The sequence below is a fragment of the Suricata suricatta genome, chromosome 10 (assembly GCF_006229205.1).
Source record: "Suricata suricatta isolate VVHF042 chromosome 10, meerkat_22Aug2017_6uvM2_HiC, whole genome shotgun sequence".
NCBI classification, from domain to species: domain Eukaryota; kingdom Metazoa; phylum Chordata; class Mammalia; order Carnivora; family Herpestidae; genus Suricata; species Suricata suricatta.
In genome coordinates, this window is record NC_043709.1 from 81297496 (window position 1) to 81317544 (window position 20049).

At 38.7% G+C, this 20049-nt stretch overlaps 1 protein-coding gene across 4 annotated transcripts in view; it reads left to right on the forward strand.

The window, feature by feature from the left end:
* The window catches only part of BCAT1 (branched chain amino acid transaminase 1), a 110542-nt gene that overhangs the window by 42563 nt on the left and 47930 nt on the right, over positions 1 to 20049 (forward strand). For all 4 annotated transcript variants that reach the window (XM_029954258.1, XM_029954260.1, XM_029954257.1 and 1 more), the window contains exons 3-5: positions 6943 to 7143; positions 12237 to 12347; positions 14686 to 14805. In XM_029954258.1, the coding sequence (XP_029810118.1) occupies positions 6943 to 7143; positions 12237 to 12347; positions 14686 to 14805 (432 nt within the window). The remainder of the gene's footprint in view (positions 1 to 6942; positions 7144 to 12236; positions 12348 to 14685; positions 14806 to 20049) is intronic.

Genomic DNA, 20049 nt, shown 5'->3' on the forward strand with positions numbered 1-20049 from the left:
ATATATTTTTTTTTTTTGAGAGAAAGAGGAGGGGCAGAGAGAGGGAGACATAGAACTGGAAGTGGGCTCTAAGTCACAAACTGTGAGATCATGACCTGAGCTGAAATCGGAGACTTAACCACTGAGCCACCTAGGCACCCCTAGGCCATGATCATTCTTAAAGTTGGTTCTTTAAGGATTTATAATAACAGAAAGGTCTTTTAGTAACTGCAAAAGATTTTTATAAAAACCATAGCAGTCTGGGGGTGCCTGGGTGGCTCAGTCAGTTAAGCGTCCGGCTTGGCTCAGGTCATGATCTCATGGTTGGTGGGTTCGAGCCCTGCACTGGGCTCTGTGCTGACAGCTAGCTCAGAGCCTGGAGCCTGCTTCAGATTCTGTATCTCCCTCTCTGACCCTTCCCTGCTCACACTGTCTCTCTATGTCTCTCAAAAATAAAATTAAAAAAAAAAATCCCAAAAAACTATAGCAGTCTGTTATGTTGAAATATCCCAAACCATGAAAATCAATCCATGTGTAGTGAAATTTAGAACAGAATTATTAGCACATATTTGGTGTATATAGTAGTTACTGTGCTATATGAGAGTCCAACAGAATCCAAAGCAATGACTCCCTTTTCCAAATGTCCAAATTAACTGCAAGATTTTACAGAGCCAAACCAAACATTTTGGGAGCTAGGATGTCTGTGTAGAGGGATTGTGTAAGCAACTGCTCGGAAGTTTGTAAAGTTGAGGCTCCCCCCAGACTGCTGGGCCAGATGGGGTGCTACAGTTTCCATACTTCCTGCTGGAGGAAGAAAGAAGAGAATTTGGATAAACTGGCTTTACCACATGTCCAGTGTGACAAGAGGAGGAAATGATGGGAAGAAAAGAGGTAAAGGTGGGAAGGCATCCATAGCCAGGTTTTAGTCCTTCCTGTTAAACCATGGCATGTGAACAAGAATGCTTAAGGGCTGCTCGGCTTCAGGCACTGAGTAGACGTGTACCCCACATACAACCCCACCCACGTTCCTTTGTAACAGGTTGTGTTTGCACTTCTCTGACCAGCCCCGCTAGGCTCCCTCAAAGCTTGATAGATCAATGTGATACACATTTCTGACCTGTAAGCCATATGGAAATTCCTGGGGAAATTTTGCTTTTGTGATCAAAGGGAATTGACTTTCTTATTTTCCTCCCCATCTTTGGATCTTGATGAGATCATTAAGACTGAAGCTATGGCTAGAATAAGTAGCTTTCCTTTGACCCTGAGGAGAAGGCTAAGAAAATCACGGGCCTTGAGATTATGGGGTTCTGTTGGGCCTGGCTCATCCAGACTTGACGTGAGAAAACCAACTCCTGTTTGTGTTTGACTTACTTGCAGTTGAATGCATTCCTGAGTGATGAGTAAAAGGTTAATGCAGGACATAAGTGAGAGGTAACATTGAAAAAAAGAAGTTTGTGCCACACTTGGGATACTTGATTTTATAGCTAAAATATTTGGACTTAAATCTATAGCCATTTAGGTGTTCAGTGCACATTGAAATTATGATCAAGCATGTGATTACGTTCAGAGAGATTATAAGGCAGAGATATAGATGGAATGTTTGCTACTGAAGGTGTAGTAGAAATTGAGGAATCTGACTTCTTAAAGAGATTCTTGGAAGTACAGGTGCCTCAATTACTGATAGGAGAAACTGAGGGTCAGGAGAATGATAAATTTCCTTGAAAGGAATGAGGATGTGAAGAAAATCTAGGAAAAAATACACCATGAATTTGTTAATGGAGGTCATGTCTGGGAAGTGGGAATGTGGGGGCTCGGTACTTGTTGGGAATTTGACACTTCATTTTTCTTCCCTTTACAGTAGAAATTTAAGGTAATAAACATGCATTACGCTTACTAAATGCATTAAGGATTAAGAAGTAAAGAAGGAGAACATAATATGATATCAGAAATAGGGACCAAGTTTTGAAGGAAATATGTGTTCCATTTTAGATACGTTCCGTTTGAGATAACCGAGGCCCTGTGCTTACAAAATAAGGTACAGCTTTTGGTAAGAATTCACAACTGGGACTGGAATCTCCTAAGTGGTTCTCAGCCCTTCCACGGCCATGGAATCTCCTGGAGAACCTTCAGTGAAAACTGATGTGGAGCCCCACTCCCGGGTTCTCCTTTTTTTTCTGAGTTTTTGTGCATATTGGCTACAGTATGGGCATTGGTATTTCCTGAAAAAAAAAAATCTTCCCAGGTGAACCAACTTAGCAGCCAGTGTTGGGAACCATTACTCTTCGGGTTGCTGAAACCCAAATATATATGATGTTTGTTTATTTTTAAATAAGAGAGAGAGAGAGAGAGAGAGAGAATCCCAAGCAGGCTTTGCAGTGTCAGCACAAAGCCCGACTTGGGGCTTGAGCTCATGAACCATGAGATCATGACCTGAGCTGGAATCAAGAGTTGGACGCTCAACCAACTGAGCCACCTCGGTACCTCCGGGTTGCGGAAATCTTCAAGGGCGGTAGTGTGATATGGTTGTGAGCCCTGAGTGCATAGCTAGAATCTCTGGGGTAAGTTCAAACAAAGAAGCACTCTTGTGCCCTATCCCAAAGATTCCGTTTCAGTTCTGGAATGGAGTGTGGGTTAGTGGTTTTAAAATGTTTTTAATGTTTATCTATTTTTGAAGGAGAGAGAGGCAGAGCATGAGCGGAGGAAGAGCAGAGAGGGAGACACAGAATCCGAAGCAATCTCCAGGCTCTGAGCTGTCAGCACAGAGCCTGACCCGGGGCTCAAACTCGCAACCCGTGAGATCATGACCTGTGCCGAAGTCAGACATTTAACTGACTGAGCCACCCAGGTGCCCTGAGTGTGGGTTGGCGTTTTTAAAAAGCTCCACGGTCGAATCCAATGTGTACCCAGGGTTGAGTATCCCTGATGCAGAGGAGGGAATGTAGAGGCTCAAAGACAAAACTCAGTGTTACCCAGATTCTTATGTTTCACCACTACCAAACTCTCTTTCTCCCCCTTCCCATTTTGCTCTTTCATACTTTTGAAACAAGAAACCAAAGCTTGGAAGCCATGTGTCTAGTATTCCCCCTGACAGCTACTTCAAATTTCCCAGAATACAGAGGTAAACTGGGGTTACTTTAATAGGTAACAGCCTCTATGTTGAAAATTCCCGGGTATATAAGGAAGGTGGCGGTATAGTCTTAATTGCACAGAGCCACAACCCGTGAAGAATTGGAATGTCAGTCAGTATACGATGAAGTAACTAGTTCTCTTGGCTCACCCCTTCCCTCTACTCCAGCAGCCACAGTGGCTCCATGGCATCTTCTGCCACTCCATTTCCCCCATACTTCCTAAATTCCTGCCACACTGAGTCTTTCCTGTTTTTTGAATGTGCCAAGTCTGTTTCCTGTCTCAGAATCTTGGTCCTTGCTTCCTTTTGCTCAAATACTTTGCCTCTGGATATCTACATGACCTACCTTCCTTCTTCACTGAAGTCTTTGCTTTAAAGGACACTTTATCAGAAACGTCATTCCCAACTCTACTACTGAAAAGTAAGCATTTTCTTTCCCATTCTGTCCTTTTAAGCAGCTTTCATTTTCTTCATAGAACTAATCACCTCCTGACCTCTATTCACTTATTTCTTTACACTGTTTTTCCTGCTCTAAGAGAACAGGACTTTACTTGTTTTATTCCCTGAGATGCCTTTGGGCCTACAGCAATACAGATACACAGTAGCTCAGCAGATATTAGGTTGAATGAATAATGCTTCCTCACAGCGGCAGCTGCCTGTCCATGGCTGACCGTGAGCTTGCCTGAGAAGGAGGGGCTGAGCCACAGGCATCTTTGCATCTGTCATGCTTATTTATTTTTTTAATGTTTATTTATTTTTGAGAGAGAGAGCAATACAAGCATGGGAGGGGCAAAGAGAGGGGGACAGAGGATCCAAAGCAGGTTCTGTGCTGACTGTGGAGAGTCCGACATGGGGCTCAAACTCATGAGCTATGAGATCATGACCTGAGCCGGAGTCAGCTGCTCAACCAACTGAACCCCCTCATGCCCCTCTCTTGTGCTTATTTAGTGCAGTGCCTGAACCATTGTGCTGAATCAGTCAGTGTTCACTGAGTGAATAGAAAGGCAAAACACTAAAAATAATAAAGCAGATAAGGAAGAAAGAGGGACATCAGAAGGAGAAATAAAAACAACCCTACAGTTGTTTGATATGAGGCCATAGTCTTGTTTTTAAATATTATGTAGATCATCATTGATATAAAGTATATATTCCATTGGTTATATTGGTTTCATAGCAGGTTGGGTTATTTGTTGGAGAGCTTAGAAATCCTGAAAGGTTAAGGATCATGTGTAGTTGATATCTTGTTGATAGGCTCATGGGAGAATTGTTTAGTTAATGATAGAAATAACTGAGAATGGGATCTTTATTTTATTTTTGAAGAACCATGAAAAGTATTGGTTCTATCACTTGCGGGGAAAGCTAAGGTCTGCTACCTTTGCAATGTTAAGGATACATCCTGAATTCAGCAAGTAGGAAAAACTCTCCTCTCATATTCATGCTGTCATGCATTTGTACCTACTCTCCTCTTTCTGTTTTGGGTCTTAATACTCTTTCCTGGTACTAAGAAGCTTCTATATGTAGTTTTAACAGGTGAAAATTTGCATTGTTTGTGTTACTATATTGATATAGTTACAGATTTTTCTTAGTCCAGCACTAAGAAAAGCCATTTAAAAAAAGCTAACTCAAGCGAAGTCATGTGTGCTTCATTATGCAAGAACACGGGGATACCATTCATGTAATGAAAAGTTTGTGAGAATTTTATTCACTTTAAATCCTAGTCATCTTCTGTGAATCAGGCTGACATTCATCAGGGAGTACATCTGAAATCAGCCGGATGTTATTTTCAGTATTTAAGAAAATTTGTACTGTATTGTGTGTGTGTGTGTGTGTGTGTGTGTGTGTGTGTGTGTAAACCTCCAGTTAGGGCTGGAGGTTTAACTGGGATATCCACTCAGACTTCTTGTCTAAACAGTCTAAAGGGACTGGCAAACCTTTTTTTCCCTCCAAGGTTTTATTTATTTATTTTGGGAGAGAGGGGAGAAACCCACATCAGGCTCTGAACTGTCAGCACAGAGCCTGATGTGGGGTTTGAACTCATGAACAGTGAGATTTGACTTGAGTGCAAATCAAGACTTGGATGCTTAACTGACTGAGCCACCCAGGTGCCCCACTGGCAAACTTTCTTTAATGGGTCAGATAATAAATATTATAGGTTTGAGGGCCATAAGCAGGTGACATAAGACATAAGGTGTCTGTCACTGTTAGTGGACTATGCCATTGTTAAAGGTAAGAGAACAGTGTGATTATGTTCCAATAAAACTTTATTTACACAGGAGGCCAGAAGGCTGAATTTAGCCTGTAGGTGAAATTTGCCCAACATTTTACCTGGTCTAGAGGATAAAGAGAGAGAAATGGGATTTAAGGATCTAAGCACTTTAGCTGTATTGTATCTCTTTAAATAAATTCATATTTTTTTGCACTTAGTAAAGAATTTAAAGTTAATTTATCTGGATTGAATGGTGGCAGAAGAAAGTCCATCACCCCTGCCCCTCAATTTGTCATTTTGTGGGTATATTCCAAAGTAGCATTCATCACAAGACTAACCCGAAAATTATAATAATATGTTGTCTTTAGTGCCTTAGGCTTCACTGTAATGTGAGCTTTCTGGTTATTTTAGAATATACTCAGCCTGAATGTTATTATAAAAATAAAACTGATTATCATTCATAATCTATCAAATGACTAAGACATGTATAAGGCAGTGAACTAATCAGAAGCAATTGGATAATTTAAAATATAAGAATAAGAGGGGCACCTGGCTGGCTCATTTAGAAGAGCATGAGACTCTTGATCTTGGGGTCATGAGTTCGAGCCCCATGTTGGGTGTAGGGATTATTTAAAAGAATAAATAAATTAAAACTTAAATAAAAATATATAAGGATAAGAGCTGATGATCTAAAGGGAAATTCTATACTTGATTTTGGGGGACAATGTGTACTTTTGTGTATTAAGTGAGTTTGACCTTCCTTAAGAAGTCCAGTCTGTCACTGGTTTAATATTGTCTTTTAATTTCGACAAGCTCTTTCCCCTGTGGTTTTTGCCAGCAGTCTTCAGCCCTTGCGAAGTAAGTGATGGGACTGTGATTCGGGCATGGACGTGTTTGGCCATTTGTAATGGGCAACTGGCTATGTGGAGAGTTACTGAAATGCTGCTGTGTGAACTTGTTACTATTACTCTTAATTTATCTTTGTTTCAATAAGAGGTCCTTTGTTCACTGTTTCAACACAGAATAGAGGATTTATATCTTGTTATTCATTCTCTACATTTCTGTTTTCAAAGAGGAAAACATTTACTTCCCTCTGCTTATTTCTTCATAATGCACCCAGGGGGTTTTGAAGGCCTATGCCAAGAATTCTTGGAGGGTGTTGGAGCATAACCATCGCCAAGAGGTTCAGTTCTTAATGACTTTAATTTTAGTTTAACAAATTGTCATGAGTGATGCTCTTTTATGGTAGAAGATACCCCTTACCTCTTTCCCGAGTGCTCAGTATGAATCCGTGGTGAGAGTGAAGAGGGGATGTGTTCTCCTTTGTCCTTCATTTTACCCCATCTGCTAGTTTGTCCCCCTGTCTAAATGTCATTGAATTTGGTTCTGATATTTATTAGGCAGCATACTGTGCAGAGATTTCAAACAAGTCAAATTTTGAATACAGTGATGTATTTGGCTCACATAGTGTTTTTAAATTCCTGAGTTAGTTGCCAGCATTTAAAGGTCAAATGATTTCACTTTTTAGTGGCCAGTGATTTAAATTTCACTTGTCTTTTGACTTTCTCTATCATTGCGCCAGTGGATGTTCAGTAACTTTTCTTTAATGGTGCTGATTTTTCTTCCCCAGGCTAAAGATCTAATAATCACACCAGCCACCATTTTAAAGGAAAAACCAGACCCGACGACTCTGGTTTTTGGAACTGTTTTCACGGATCACATGTTGACAGTGGAGTGGTCCTCAGAGTTTGGATGGGAGAAACCTCATATCAAGCCTCTTCAAAACCTGTCATTGCATCCTGGCTCATCGGCTCTCCACTATGCAGTGGAAGTAAGTACATGGGAATCAATGATGGTGACCTATCAGGTCTTCACTGCGAGGACACAGTAGCTCTTCGCACTTGTAGCTTGTGGGCAGTATGGGCTTTATCATATTTACTCGAGGAAGTCATGAGTGTCTTTAAATCTTTCCCAATAGGCAGTTAGGTTGAAGGTAAGTCTTAAGGACTAATCTTTCAGATAATTTAGAAATTCCCATAATGTCAGTGAAAATATTCTTTGTAGCAAATACAAAGAGAGTAAGTAAGAGAATTACCAGTCAAAAATCTGTTCCTATTTTACTCAGTCATTTCTAAGATCTTCTAATGACTGAGGAGGTGTCATTGAGTACAATATAATTACATTTTAATGCTATCAGCATGTTTTTATGACCAGCATTAATGTGTGGTTATACATGTTAAGAGACACATAATTAAATGTCATTCTTCAGGCCTGAGTGGGATAATTATAAGCACAAAATATTAAATATTTAGAGAATGCTTTCTCTGGTCCTTGTCAGGATACACTCTTAGATTCACAATAAACTCCTCATTCCCTTGACCCTCATTTTGTTTTACTCATTTTTATTGTGTTGGACATCTTTCCCAGAATCTTGGGGTCCTGGAAATAAGCAATGGCCTACCTATTAAGGGACTTAAAGATGGTAGTAGTAGATATTTATAACCATAATGATAAAATTACTTCTGTTTATTAAATTCCAATAATGTTCCCTGAACTTTATATGGGTCATCTCATTTAATTATTTTAAGTGAGAAAGCATAGTTAAGCATTCAGGTCAGTTATCTGGCTCTGATGCAGTCTCTGTTGTCCCATGGGGAGCTCTTTGACTTGGGAAGCTTATTTAAAATCACTTTTGGGGCATCTGGGTGGCTCAGTCGGTTAAGCATCCGACTTCTTCTCAGGTTATGACCTTGCAGTTTGTGAGCTCAAGCCCGGCGTTGGGCTCTGTGCTGACACCTCAGAGCCTAGAGCCTGTTTCAGATACTGTGCCTTCTTCTCTCTGCCCCTTGCCAGCTCCCATTCTGTCTCTCTCTGTCTTTCTTAAAAATAAACATTAAAAAAAATTGAAATCACTGTGTTTCCAAGATTTTTACCTATAAAATTGAGGTAGTAATACGCCTATTTCATAGTGCTATTATAAGGTTCAGGTAAGGTAATTTGTTTACGCATATACAGCCATGCCTGGTGCAGAATGAGAGCCCATCCTTAGCTATTATTTTTAACCCTTAAGGCAGCATTATCATCTATTGTAGAAGCAGGTTCAGAAAAGTTAAGTAATCTCCAAGATTACACAGTATTAATGAAAGACACAGGGTACAAATGCTGACTTCAACTTCCTGTGACATCACTCCTAACATTATACACTAAAATTATGAAGAGGCCTGTCTAGTTAACTTGTTCAAAAGTATAAATTTGAATAATTTGGAAACCTGTTCAATGCCCAGTATATCCACCAGATGTTGAACTTGAGGGCCTTAGTTTCCATTCCCAGCTCTGTGTCTGAACTGTATCAGCTTGGATGAGTTCTTTGATTATTTGAATGCTCCAAGTCTCCATTTCTTCAACTATGAAACAAGTAAGAATGGTAGCCACCCTTCCCTGTGTCATAGGGCATCTAAATAGATTTCCAACAAGTTTTCAAAAACCAGTGGCTATCAGAATACTTTTTAGCTTTCAAAAATCACATAAATCCTTTCTCATGTACTTCCACAGGCCGCCAGTTCTCAGAGTGTACTCCCTGAGCAACAGCACTAATGTGGCCTGGGGATTTGGTAGAAATCAGAAACTCTGAGGGTGGATGTGCTGTGCTTGATGCCGCTGCCCTCAGATTTGCCATATTCCTTTCAAAATTTTAAACATTTCCTTTATGTCATTTGCTTTTTATTATGACCTGTGTCACATATGTAGGGGTCTGCTTGTGGATCTCATTTTTCATTGCATTGTCTTATCTGTTCTATTTTGTTTCACTTGTCCAATGCACAAATGCCACACCGTCTTAATTTCTAAATAATTGAGTCTTCATGTCTGCCTAGGAAAAGTCCTTCTATTTTGCCTTTCAAGAGTGCCTTGGGTGCTCTTGGCCATTTGCTTTTCCATTTAACTTTTACATTTAATTTATCAAGTCAACCAACTTTTGTAACTTAGTTTGTTAAAAAGAAAATAAAACTCCCTGGCATGATTTTTATTTGGTTTACGCTGGATATATAAATTATTTTGGGAGAATCGACATCTTTATAATATTGAGCTTTTCGATCTGTGAGTGTGAGATTGCTTGCTGTATTTAATTAGGTCTCTAATGATTTGATAAAGTTTTGTATTGTCTTTATGGGTCTTTTCTTCTTTTGGGCACCCCAACCCCAAATTCGCTCTTAATTCTATCATAGTGCTTTTACTTACTTTTTTTTTTAAAAACATTTATTTATTTTTGAGAGACAGAGAGAGACAGCGCTTGAGCGGGGGAGGGGCAGAGAGAAGGAGATACAGAATCCAAAGCAGGCTCCAGGCTCTGAGCTGTCAGCACAAAGCCCGACGTGGGGCTCAAACCCACGAACTATGAGATCATGACCTGAGCTGAAGTCAGAGTTCAACTGACTGAGCCACCCAGGCACCCCCGTGTGTTTTTACTTTCTAACTGTTGCTATTTCATAAGAATATGATTTTGTATTTGGTTACCTTGTCTAAGCAAATAAATTTAGAAAGAGTATGTTGGTTTTGCATGCATGCAAGACGGAGCACAAGTGGGGGAGGGGCAGAGAGAGAATGAGACACAGAATCTGAAATCTAAAGCAAGCTCCAAGCTCTGAGCCATCAGCACAGAGCCCAGAGGGGGGCTTGGACTCACAAACTATGAGATCACATTCTGAGCTTAAGTCAGAAGCTTAACTGACTGAGCTGCCCAGGTGCCCCTTTTTTCTATTCAATCTAATGCTTTTTATTTGATTATTTTTGCCTTATTATAGTTGCTTATAGTTGCATAGTATTGGATTAAAGTAGTTACAGCAGGCAATTTGTGATGTCCCCACTCTGAAAAGGAAAGCTTTAGATTTTATCCCTAAGTATAATGTTTGCTTGAAGTTCATTGTAGATATTCTTTATCACTTGCCAAAGTTTCCCTCTTAGTTATTTGGTAAATTTTGTTTAAAGAGTCTCAGATGAGAGGCACCTGGGTAGCTCAGTTGGTTAAGTGTCTGACTTCAGCTCAGGTGATGATCTCATGGTTCTGTGGGTTTGAGGCCTGTGTCAGGCTCTGTGCTGACAGCTCAGAGCCTGGAGCCTGCTTTGGATTCTGTGTCTCCCTCACTCTGCCCCTCCGCTGCTCACACTCTGTTTCTCTCTCAAAAATAAATAAATGTTAAAAAAATTAAAAAATAAAAGTCTCAAAAGAATAGTTTTATCATATGCATTTACTGTATCTAATAAGATGATTGTATAGTTTTTTCCCACTTAAGCTGTTAATATAATAAATCTCAATTGAATTTTCTAATGTTAAATCAACTTCTGTTCTTGGGATAAATCCAACTTTTTCATGCTATGTTATCTTTTTTTATATATTGCATCTGTCACTTAATGAGATTATCATATAATCTTTATATATATTTAAACCCATATCAGGTGCATACAGTTCTAATTTTTAAGTTAATTTATTTATTTTGAGACAGAGAGTGCAAGCAGGGGAGGGACAGAGAGGGGAAGAGAGAGAATCCCCAGCAGTCTCTGCACCTTCAACACAGAGCCCAATGTGGGGCTTGAACTCCTGAACCATGAGATCATGACCTGAGCCAAAATCAAGAGTTGGATACTTAACCAACTGAGCCACCCAGGCACCCTAGGTGCATACAATTTTAAAATTATAAAGTAAATGGAACCCTGTGAAGTTACCTTTGAATTAAAGTTTATTTTGTTTTGCATTTACTAATGTAACCTCACCAGCTTTACTTTATGTGTGCCATAATTCTATGTCTTTTTGTCTCAGGTATGTTTCAGATGTTATCGGCAGAGTCCAATCTTTTAACTGAAGCTTTATTCCTATTATATTTAATAAGTTACTCACATATTTGCACTTCAGTATATTTCATTTAGTGCTTTTGCACTGTGCTGCATGATGCAGACTTCTTTTCTCATGTAACTCTAAGGCTATAAGCTTCTAATGGCCCAACTTTATCATTCAGTTTGAACTTTCTAATTTCCATTATTTTTCTTCTTTGACTCATACTTTAGTAAGTGGGTTTCTTCTTTTCCAAAATGTTGATGTTTTGTGACTATATTTCTCATACTGATTTCTGACGTAGGCTTGGGAAATATGTGAAAAGAACATGCGTTCTGCAGGTGGTGTGTGCAGGGCTCTGTGTATCCACTAGGCTAGTTTGTTGTTCCTGGTGTTCAGATCTTCCATATCTTTACTGAGTTTCAGCCTGTTTGTTCTGTCAGTTATGTAGAGAACCCGTGTTAAAATTTCCCACTGAAATTATTGATTTTTCTCTTTTCTCTTTGTGTATCAGTACACACCTACTTCAAAGTCTTTTAACATCCCTGCCCAGTGGTTTTTCTGGGGCACCATTATGAGAAGTGCTGTGGCCCTAACATAGGATGGTCTTGAGCTGCTTGGGTTCTATGATTTGGGAGACTAAACCAGCCCTGGTCATATCTAGATTATCTACTATCTAGAATTTGAATGAGCCTGATGTAATAAAAGGATGCATGCGTGTTTAGGGCAGTGGCGTACCATGGATTCTTTGCCTCCATTTTCATCATGTGGGTAATTAGTCATGTGTGATTGGAGGTGTTTTCTTCCCACCTCCACTGAGTTGTTATTTAGCAATATGGCTCCTGCTAAGTAAAGGATAACTTTGAATTCCTACCAGATTTTGGTACTAGAAGAGCTCCTCCTCCTCTTCCCTTAAAGCATTTCTTAGCCCAGCTACTCTAACCAGTCTGTCCACTGTTGGCTTTTTCTAAATTTAGAAATCTTTGGTCTATGTCAACAACTTCACATGATGAAGATGAGCAACCATGGAAAAGTCAGTTTTTAAACACAGATTATTTTCCTTAATAATCCCCTAAGATTTATTTCTCTTTTATCTTTAGTTATTCGAAGGATTGAAGGCATTTCGAGGAGTAGATAATAAAATTCGACTCTTTCGGCCAAACCTCAACCTGGATAGAATGTACCGATCTGCTGTGAGGGCCACTTTGCCGGTACGTGAACTTAGGAGTTTCTTGTGTGTTTCTTTTAATGTAATGGGTCATTGTAAATTTACCACAGAATAAATCATGTCTGAATACAGTTGACCCTTGAAAAATGCAGGGGTTTAGAGAACTGGCCCCCACATGGTTGAAAATCAATTTGTAACTGACTCCCCAAAAACTTAACCAAGAACCAAGGTTAACTGAGGTTAGCCTCAACCAAGGTTATATATGTTAACAGTTGATTAACATATATTTTGTATGTTATGTATATTATATACTTAATTTTTATAATAAAGTAAGCTAGAGAAAAGGAAGTGTTACTAAGAAAATCATACGGAAGAGAAAATACATTTACAGTACTGTATTTATAAAATCTACATGCAAGTGCACCTGTGCAGTTCAAACCCATGTTATTCAAGAGTCCACTGTACTTAGATCGATAGTCAGTACAAACGTAAACATTGAAGTTACTTTTGATCTACTTTGTAAGTGGCGATGTAAAAATACAAGGAAATAACCAATACCACTTGGCAATTCCACAGTCTATTTCTTTATGAGTGTCTGTGGGGGATTAATGTGTATGTAGGAGATAATAGGATAAGGAAGAAAAATGTACCTCAAACTAAAATAAAATTTGAAGACCTTCTGAAATTATAATATGTGAAATGGAAAATATGGTGTACCATGCAGAAATTTTGGGAGTATTTTGCCTAATTGCTTTGGGCAATAGCAAGTTCGCAGTGACTTAATTATTTTGATATTTTACCCTAAGCTTTATTTAGTTTTTTAATGATATCAGAATGGTTTATCATGGTCATTGGTTCCTGTCTCTAACATTGTTAAAGAGCAGACTTCATTATATGGTGGGTTGGATTTCGATTGTGAGGCTCATGTCTAGGTAGGAGGTGTCTTAGATTACTTGGCTTGCCTGAGACGTGACCAGGCTGCCTTTCTAAAATGAAGAAGTTGTTTGCTCCTTTTACATATTCTGTATACCTAACTTTCAGGATCCTAGCCCAAGCTACACTTTTGAGGAAGCCTAAGTAACTACTCCTTTTTAGCCAGGCTCTTCCTTTCCTCCTGATTTTTATAACCCATGCTTCACCCACATCCTTCAGAGGCCATAAGATAGCACTAGCAAGGAAATGATGGTAAATTCTTTGAACTTGTTTCATTCTTGTGCCATTACAGACGAAATACCAGGAAATACTTTACGGTGGGGACAAAAGGAAAGGGAAGTAACACTGTTGGACATCAGCTCTACCACAAACTGTGTTATGTGGTTTTACGTTCTTTGCCTGTTGAATCATAACAGTAAGCCATTTCCAAGAGGGTTATATTGTACATTTTAGTAGCACCTTTGTGTCTAGAGGAAAACTAGAGCCCTTGAAAGGTTAAACAACTTGCCTTAAGTCACAAGATAGGGCAAGAAATTGGGTGCACATCTGTTTAATTCCTAGTCATGTTCTTTTCCCACTGAATCCTATAGCCAGGCAGCAGTACTAGCCAGAGACTCCTGCAGGGGAGGCAGGGTGGTGATATGTCCTATATTACTGGCAATCCTGAGTTCTACAATATTGTTGTGCTGTGACTGCTCGTTCCAAGTACCCATTTAAATAGCCTCTTCTCGATGTCATGAGTTCTAGTCACGTGCGCGTTTCTGACTCATTTCAACCTTGGAAAACCCATCACATACCTCTCTGAAAGTGTTTCTCTGCCCTGAGAAAGTGAGTAGAAGTTACTTATTTTACAAACTGTCAACTATCTAGTATATGAAAACATTTCCTCCTTTGAAATAAACTGCTCTTTCCCTTTGTCCATTTTCCTTTTGGGTCATTTGTGTCTTACAGATATTAGAGTATTTTAACATACTCAAGCTATGGTCCTTGGTTGGTTGTGTGTTATGAAAACTGCCCAATTTGTTGCTGCTTACATTTTTTAAAGAACAGAAATCCTTAAGTTTTAAATAGGCAAATTTTATCTATTTTTTTCCTTGATGATTTGTGCTTTAGGTCTCTTATTTAAGAATTCTTGTCTACCTTTAGGTGACACAGGTATTTAAAAATTTTTACTCCACAAAAGTCTTAATGTCTTATCCCACTTAAATGTATAATCCAACTCTAAGTGATATTAGCTACAGCATGAAGTCGGGATCCAATATTTTATCTCCTCCATATGGATATCCATCATGCCATCACAATTTTGGAGGAAAAAAAAACACAGAAAAAACTCTTGTCTGGTTTTATTATTACTGCTTTTTTAGCCGTCTAAAGCTTTCATGAGGATCATCTCTTATTGCTCCAGAGGAAGAAAATCCCAGTATTCATTATGCTTTCCTTTCCGTCAGGTGTTTGACAAGGAAGAGCTTTTAGAGTGCATTCAACAGCTCGTGAAACTGGATCAAGAATGGGTCCCACATTCAACAACTGCTAGTCTCTATATTCGTCCAACATTTATTGGAACTGAGGTACAAACTGACTCCCTGTTTTTTGGTACTTTGGTGGACAAGTTATCATTGTTTATTCTTGTGTGAAACTTCTAGTATATAGTTTGAAATGGTCCCCAGTAATATCATAAATGACTCCTTTCTCCTGATTATCAAGACTAAGTGTCAGCAAACATTTCTTTAAAGGACCAGATGGTAGATATGTTAAGTTTTGTGGGCCATATGGTTTCTGTCACAACTACTTGATTCCTCCATTGTGGCACAGAAGCAGCCACAGTTACCAGTGTAGATGAGTCAAAGGATGAGCAATTAACAGGGCTGTTTGCCTTCCTTTAATCAAGATTAACCAATAGTTCCTCATATTTTCCTGAGTTTCCTCAGAGCCATTCCTCAGTGTAATGTTTCTGGTCTTGGCAGCAGTCCTCCAAGGAAGAAGTGGTAAGGTTTTGAAATTTGGAGGAGGAAGTGCTGCTGCTGCTTATTTTCATTTTCCTGGAGTCAGGACTACTAAGGAGTGGGTGTGGAAGGCCCTCTTCCCCCACAGGAAATGTTGAAAATAAAGTTTACAAGGGGAGTTAGGGCTAGAATTTGAGAAGTAGCTTTAAACAACATGGACGGAATATCTGCTGGCTGATGCCCTTGCAAAAAGACGTGCCTGGAAAGGCTAAGGCTATATGTGTGGGTTGAATATGTTCTATAAAGACCCTCTCACTTATCTCCTTCCTCTTCTAGACAGCTTTGGCTTTATGGAGAGTGAATGATACAGAGGGATAATTGATGGATGGGGGAGATTGAGTGTTGGTGGTGAATGGAGATCTTTAGGAATAGAGAGGAAACCTAGTGCTTTTACTATAGTCTAGCCATTCTGCTCTCTACTAGGTAATTGTAAGCTTACCAAGTTCTCTACTATGCCATCTGAATGCAAGAAGTAGAGAAATATATAAGGCCATAGAATAAATACCTAAATGGTCTCTTGGCACTCTCTTGATGCCTTTTGAAAAACTATTAACAATCTAGATGATGAATTTCATGAACTATAGTCTCCCTAGAAACCTGGAAAGAATTGGGACAATTTAAAAAATATCTCCTCCTTAAGTCTCTGACATTTTAATGTTATTGAATTTTTAATTTATTTTATATTTTTATCCATATAATTTTATTTTTTAATTTTTATATTATTATTTAACTTTAGAATAGGAAGAAGCAATTTTTAATGTTTGTTGAAACATTGTTACTAATCTGGAAGCACTGTCTTCTGGTTATCCAGAAGTAGTTTCCCACTCTAAGATCTCATTTTTCTATTCCGAGTTTATTGAGAATTTTTGTCATGAATGGATGTTGGATTTTGTTGAATGCTTTTTCTATATGTCCTGACATGATTATGTGACTTTATACTATAATTATAGTGTATTGTACATTTTTTCAGTGTTAAAACAACCTTGCATTCCTGGACTAAATCCTACTTGGTTATGATGAATAATTCATATTATATCTTATATTCAGTTTGCAAATATTTTGTCAAGAATATGTCAGTCGTCCTAAAATGGATTGGTCTGTAGTTTTCTAGTGTGATCTAGTACATTGTTTAGAGTCCCTGAATCCTAAAATCTAGAGTTAGGCCAGCTTTTAAATCTGATTTTATAGTCTAGCCTGTTACAATAATCTTCTCTATTTGTGGTCTTCAACTTTTTGTATTTAAATCACCCAAGTATTTTTAAAAATATATGTATTGACTCCTGTCCCTAGAGATTCTCATTGAGTGGACCAGAATGGTAATTCTGATGCCTGCCCGTATTTAAGAATCGTGGTGACAAAAGCATGCCAAGTAGTTCTCTCCCATTATACTCTGCCAACTTACATATTTGATCATACCCTGGACCTCAGTCAAAAATTCTTAAAAATCTGCTTTATAAGCAATAAGGTAAAAATTGAAGGAAATAATTGATATCATTTGGTGTGTCAGCATTATTTATATTTGGTTGGTATATTTATATTAACTAGAATTTTTCTAATTAATGGCACAGGCAGAAAAAACCGCCTATAATTCAGACATGAACAGAATACACACAAAGTATAGGGATTTAAACATTTGTACACTGCACAGATGTTATATAATCTAGTCTGGTAATTATCATGTGCTGTTTCACGGTGGCTCCATTAATGAGTGAAGGGCTGGCTGGAGGGTTAGTCCCAGTGATTTCTAGTTCACTGGGATTCTTCCATCAGGGATGACTAACTTGCTGCCCTTTTTATGTTACTTGGTTTCGTGAGGGCTCTGTCTTGTCACTGGGCTCACAGAATAATGGTTGGCTCCCCTCTATATCAGTTATCTGATGTTTTGGTCTTAGCTGCTGCTGGCTGAAATCCACATTTTGTTTTTTCATGTTCTTTCTATGGGTAGATTAACTGATGAAGTGGGTCTTTGGTCAAAATAATATTTTGATTTCTTTGAATAAGCAAATCTATGTTGAGGTACTTTATTAGTGATATCACGACTCTCATTGATCTCTGTTCCCAGGTATGAAATTTACTTATGTGTATAGAATATTCAGTGTTTGACAACATACTTATTTGTATTGAGCTCCAGTGCAGATCCAAATGATCTAAATCTGTGCAGCCTGGATCAGAGACTCTGCATTTAAACAAACTCTCCAGGGATTTCTTAACTACTTTTAGAGTATCACCATCTCAAACCTTGTGAAAGAATTAAAGATTATGCCTGGCAGTCTTTAATGCTTTATTTGCTCCAGGGATTGTAAACCAGCACCAGGTAGAAATATTTATGTCTTTGAAAGCTCAGCTTCATCCCAAGAACAAGGTGTTGTTAATCACTTTCAGGAGCCATGATAGAACAGTCAGATATTTATCATTCGTCTCATGCCCTGTCCCACTTGGTAGCTGCCATGTACTAAAACAGTGACTCCAATACCAACTTAAAAATTTCATTGCATTTGTAATATAATGCTTCTTTACGTGTTTTATAATTAACTGACCCTTCATTTTTACCAATTTGTATGAATATTCTTGTACAATTCTTCATATATCACCCAGCCTTTGATAATAATTGAATTCATTACTAAAATCCTTTTAGATTTAGGATTGTAATAAACAGGCAAGTATTTTATTGGAACATTTATAATTAGCTAGTAATATGTAACCAGTGAGTAGAGATTGCCAATAAAAAGTGCCAGGCTGCCAGGAGGCAGAAATTTAAAAAAAAAATTTTTTTCTATAAGGTTTATATCATTAGACAAAATACTAAACAGGAATACATAATCCTTTTGTAAAAAGCTTAAATTAGTAAAATCATTCATGTTACCAAAGATTTTTCAGTTGTGCCTGAGTAGCTCAGGTGGTTGAGGGTCCATCCAATTCTTGATCTCAGCTCAGGTCTTGATCTTGGGGTCATGAGTTTCAGCCCCTCATTGGGCTTCATGCTAGACCTGAAGCCTGCTGTATTTATCTGTTTCTTAAGTGTTTGTTTATTTATTTATTTATTTAGAGAGAGAGAGAGCGCGCGTGAGCAGGGGAGGGGCAGAGAGAGAATCCTAAGCAGGCTCCACATTGTCATCACAGAGCCTGATGTGGGGCTTGATCTCACAAACTATGAGATCATGACCTCAGCCAAAATCAAGAGTCAGATACTCAACCAACTGAACCACCCAGGTGTTCCCTGAAGCCTACTTTAAAAACACAAACTCAGCACCCCTTTAATATCTTTTGAAGTATTTATAGGTAATTACAAACTTAACGAGAAGCTAAAAGCTGTGGAGTGCTTCAAACTACTGCGGATTATGTGTCAATTAGAAATTAAGATAAAATCTGAAATCGTAATATTTAAATAAAGAATAGTTTACATGAATAGTTTCTAAATTTTCACTTTACGAGACAAGAAGCAAAAATTCTATGACTGTCAGGTTCAGTACTGGGTACCAAGAGTTACATCAAAAAAAGCTAGGTTTTGCTGACTTTAACATGTTTTATCCAACTTCACTATATTTGGTAACTCCAGGCAGGTACAGTTATATGAATGTACATGTAGACACAGGCTTTGTTTTGTCAGTGATTCTAAGTGTACAGGTGATTTGGCCAGAATCTACAGCAAAATACGCACAACCATGAACTCAGGAATCTTCTTGTATGATCATGGCTCTCAACCTTTCACTTTTCCAGTTTCTCCCACTGCAGTGTCATCTCACTGGGGATGACTGGCGGAGTGCTAGAGTGAGGCAGCACTGAATAATAGCAGGGCTGAGAATCAGCGTCTCGGAGAAGGGTTGGGTCTGAGGGCTGTGAGTAGCTTTGACCAGGTCCCAGGCTGACTGCTGTGGGCATGCAGGCTCCAAGCAGATCGGACTTTTTTTCAGCTGTACTCCCAAGATGGACTGACGTTGGCTCATGTGGAGGTTGATGAATTCCTCATATTCAGTTTACTCCTATCTCTGCTTTCAGAGTGCCCTTAAATACATTTCTGCAGTTGCACTCAACTAGGGAGGCAGTCTGCTTTGGGTCAGGTCCAGCCTCAGATGCACAGAATACAATCTGAACAGTGCAGAACATTTTCAATCACTTCACCTAAAGCACTTCCCCATTCACAGTTTTGGGAAATCTTTCAGTATGACATTTTCATTAAAGCTCACATTTATAAACCTCCTGCTGCCAAATGGTCCACTCCTTGATTTTTGGTTCACTGCATAGGGAGCTTAAGGACATAAATTTCATAGACATGTATTTCTTTTCCTTTTATCACCTTGTAAAATCTTTATGTCACACATAATGTAACCTATAATCATAACAATTTCTGTGAAAAGAATTCCCTTTATTCACTGCCTTTACTGATGCTTATACATCTTTCTTCCCATCTTTTCTTTTCACTCTGTAGCCTCTATAGATGAAAGAATCTGAACAGGTTTGACAACTAGTTAACAGCAGCAGTCAGTGACCATTACCTTGGGCTTTGTCTACACTTCAGTTTTTAAAATTTTTGCTTAATGTTTATTTATTTTTGAGAGAGAGAAACTGAATCTGATGCAGGCTCCAGGCTATGAGTTGTCAGCACAGAGCATGACATGGAGCTTAAACTCGTGGACCATGAGATCATGACTTGAGCCGGAGTCAGCTACTCAACCGACTGAGCCACGCAGGCGCCTTTATGCTTTAATTTTTTTTTAAATGCTTATTTATGTTTGAGAGAGAGAATCTCAAGCAGACTCTGTGCTGTCAGTGCAGAGCTGTACACAGGACTCGATCTCCTAAACCATGAGA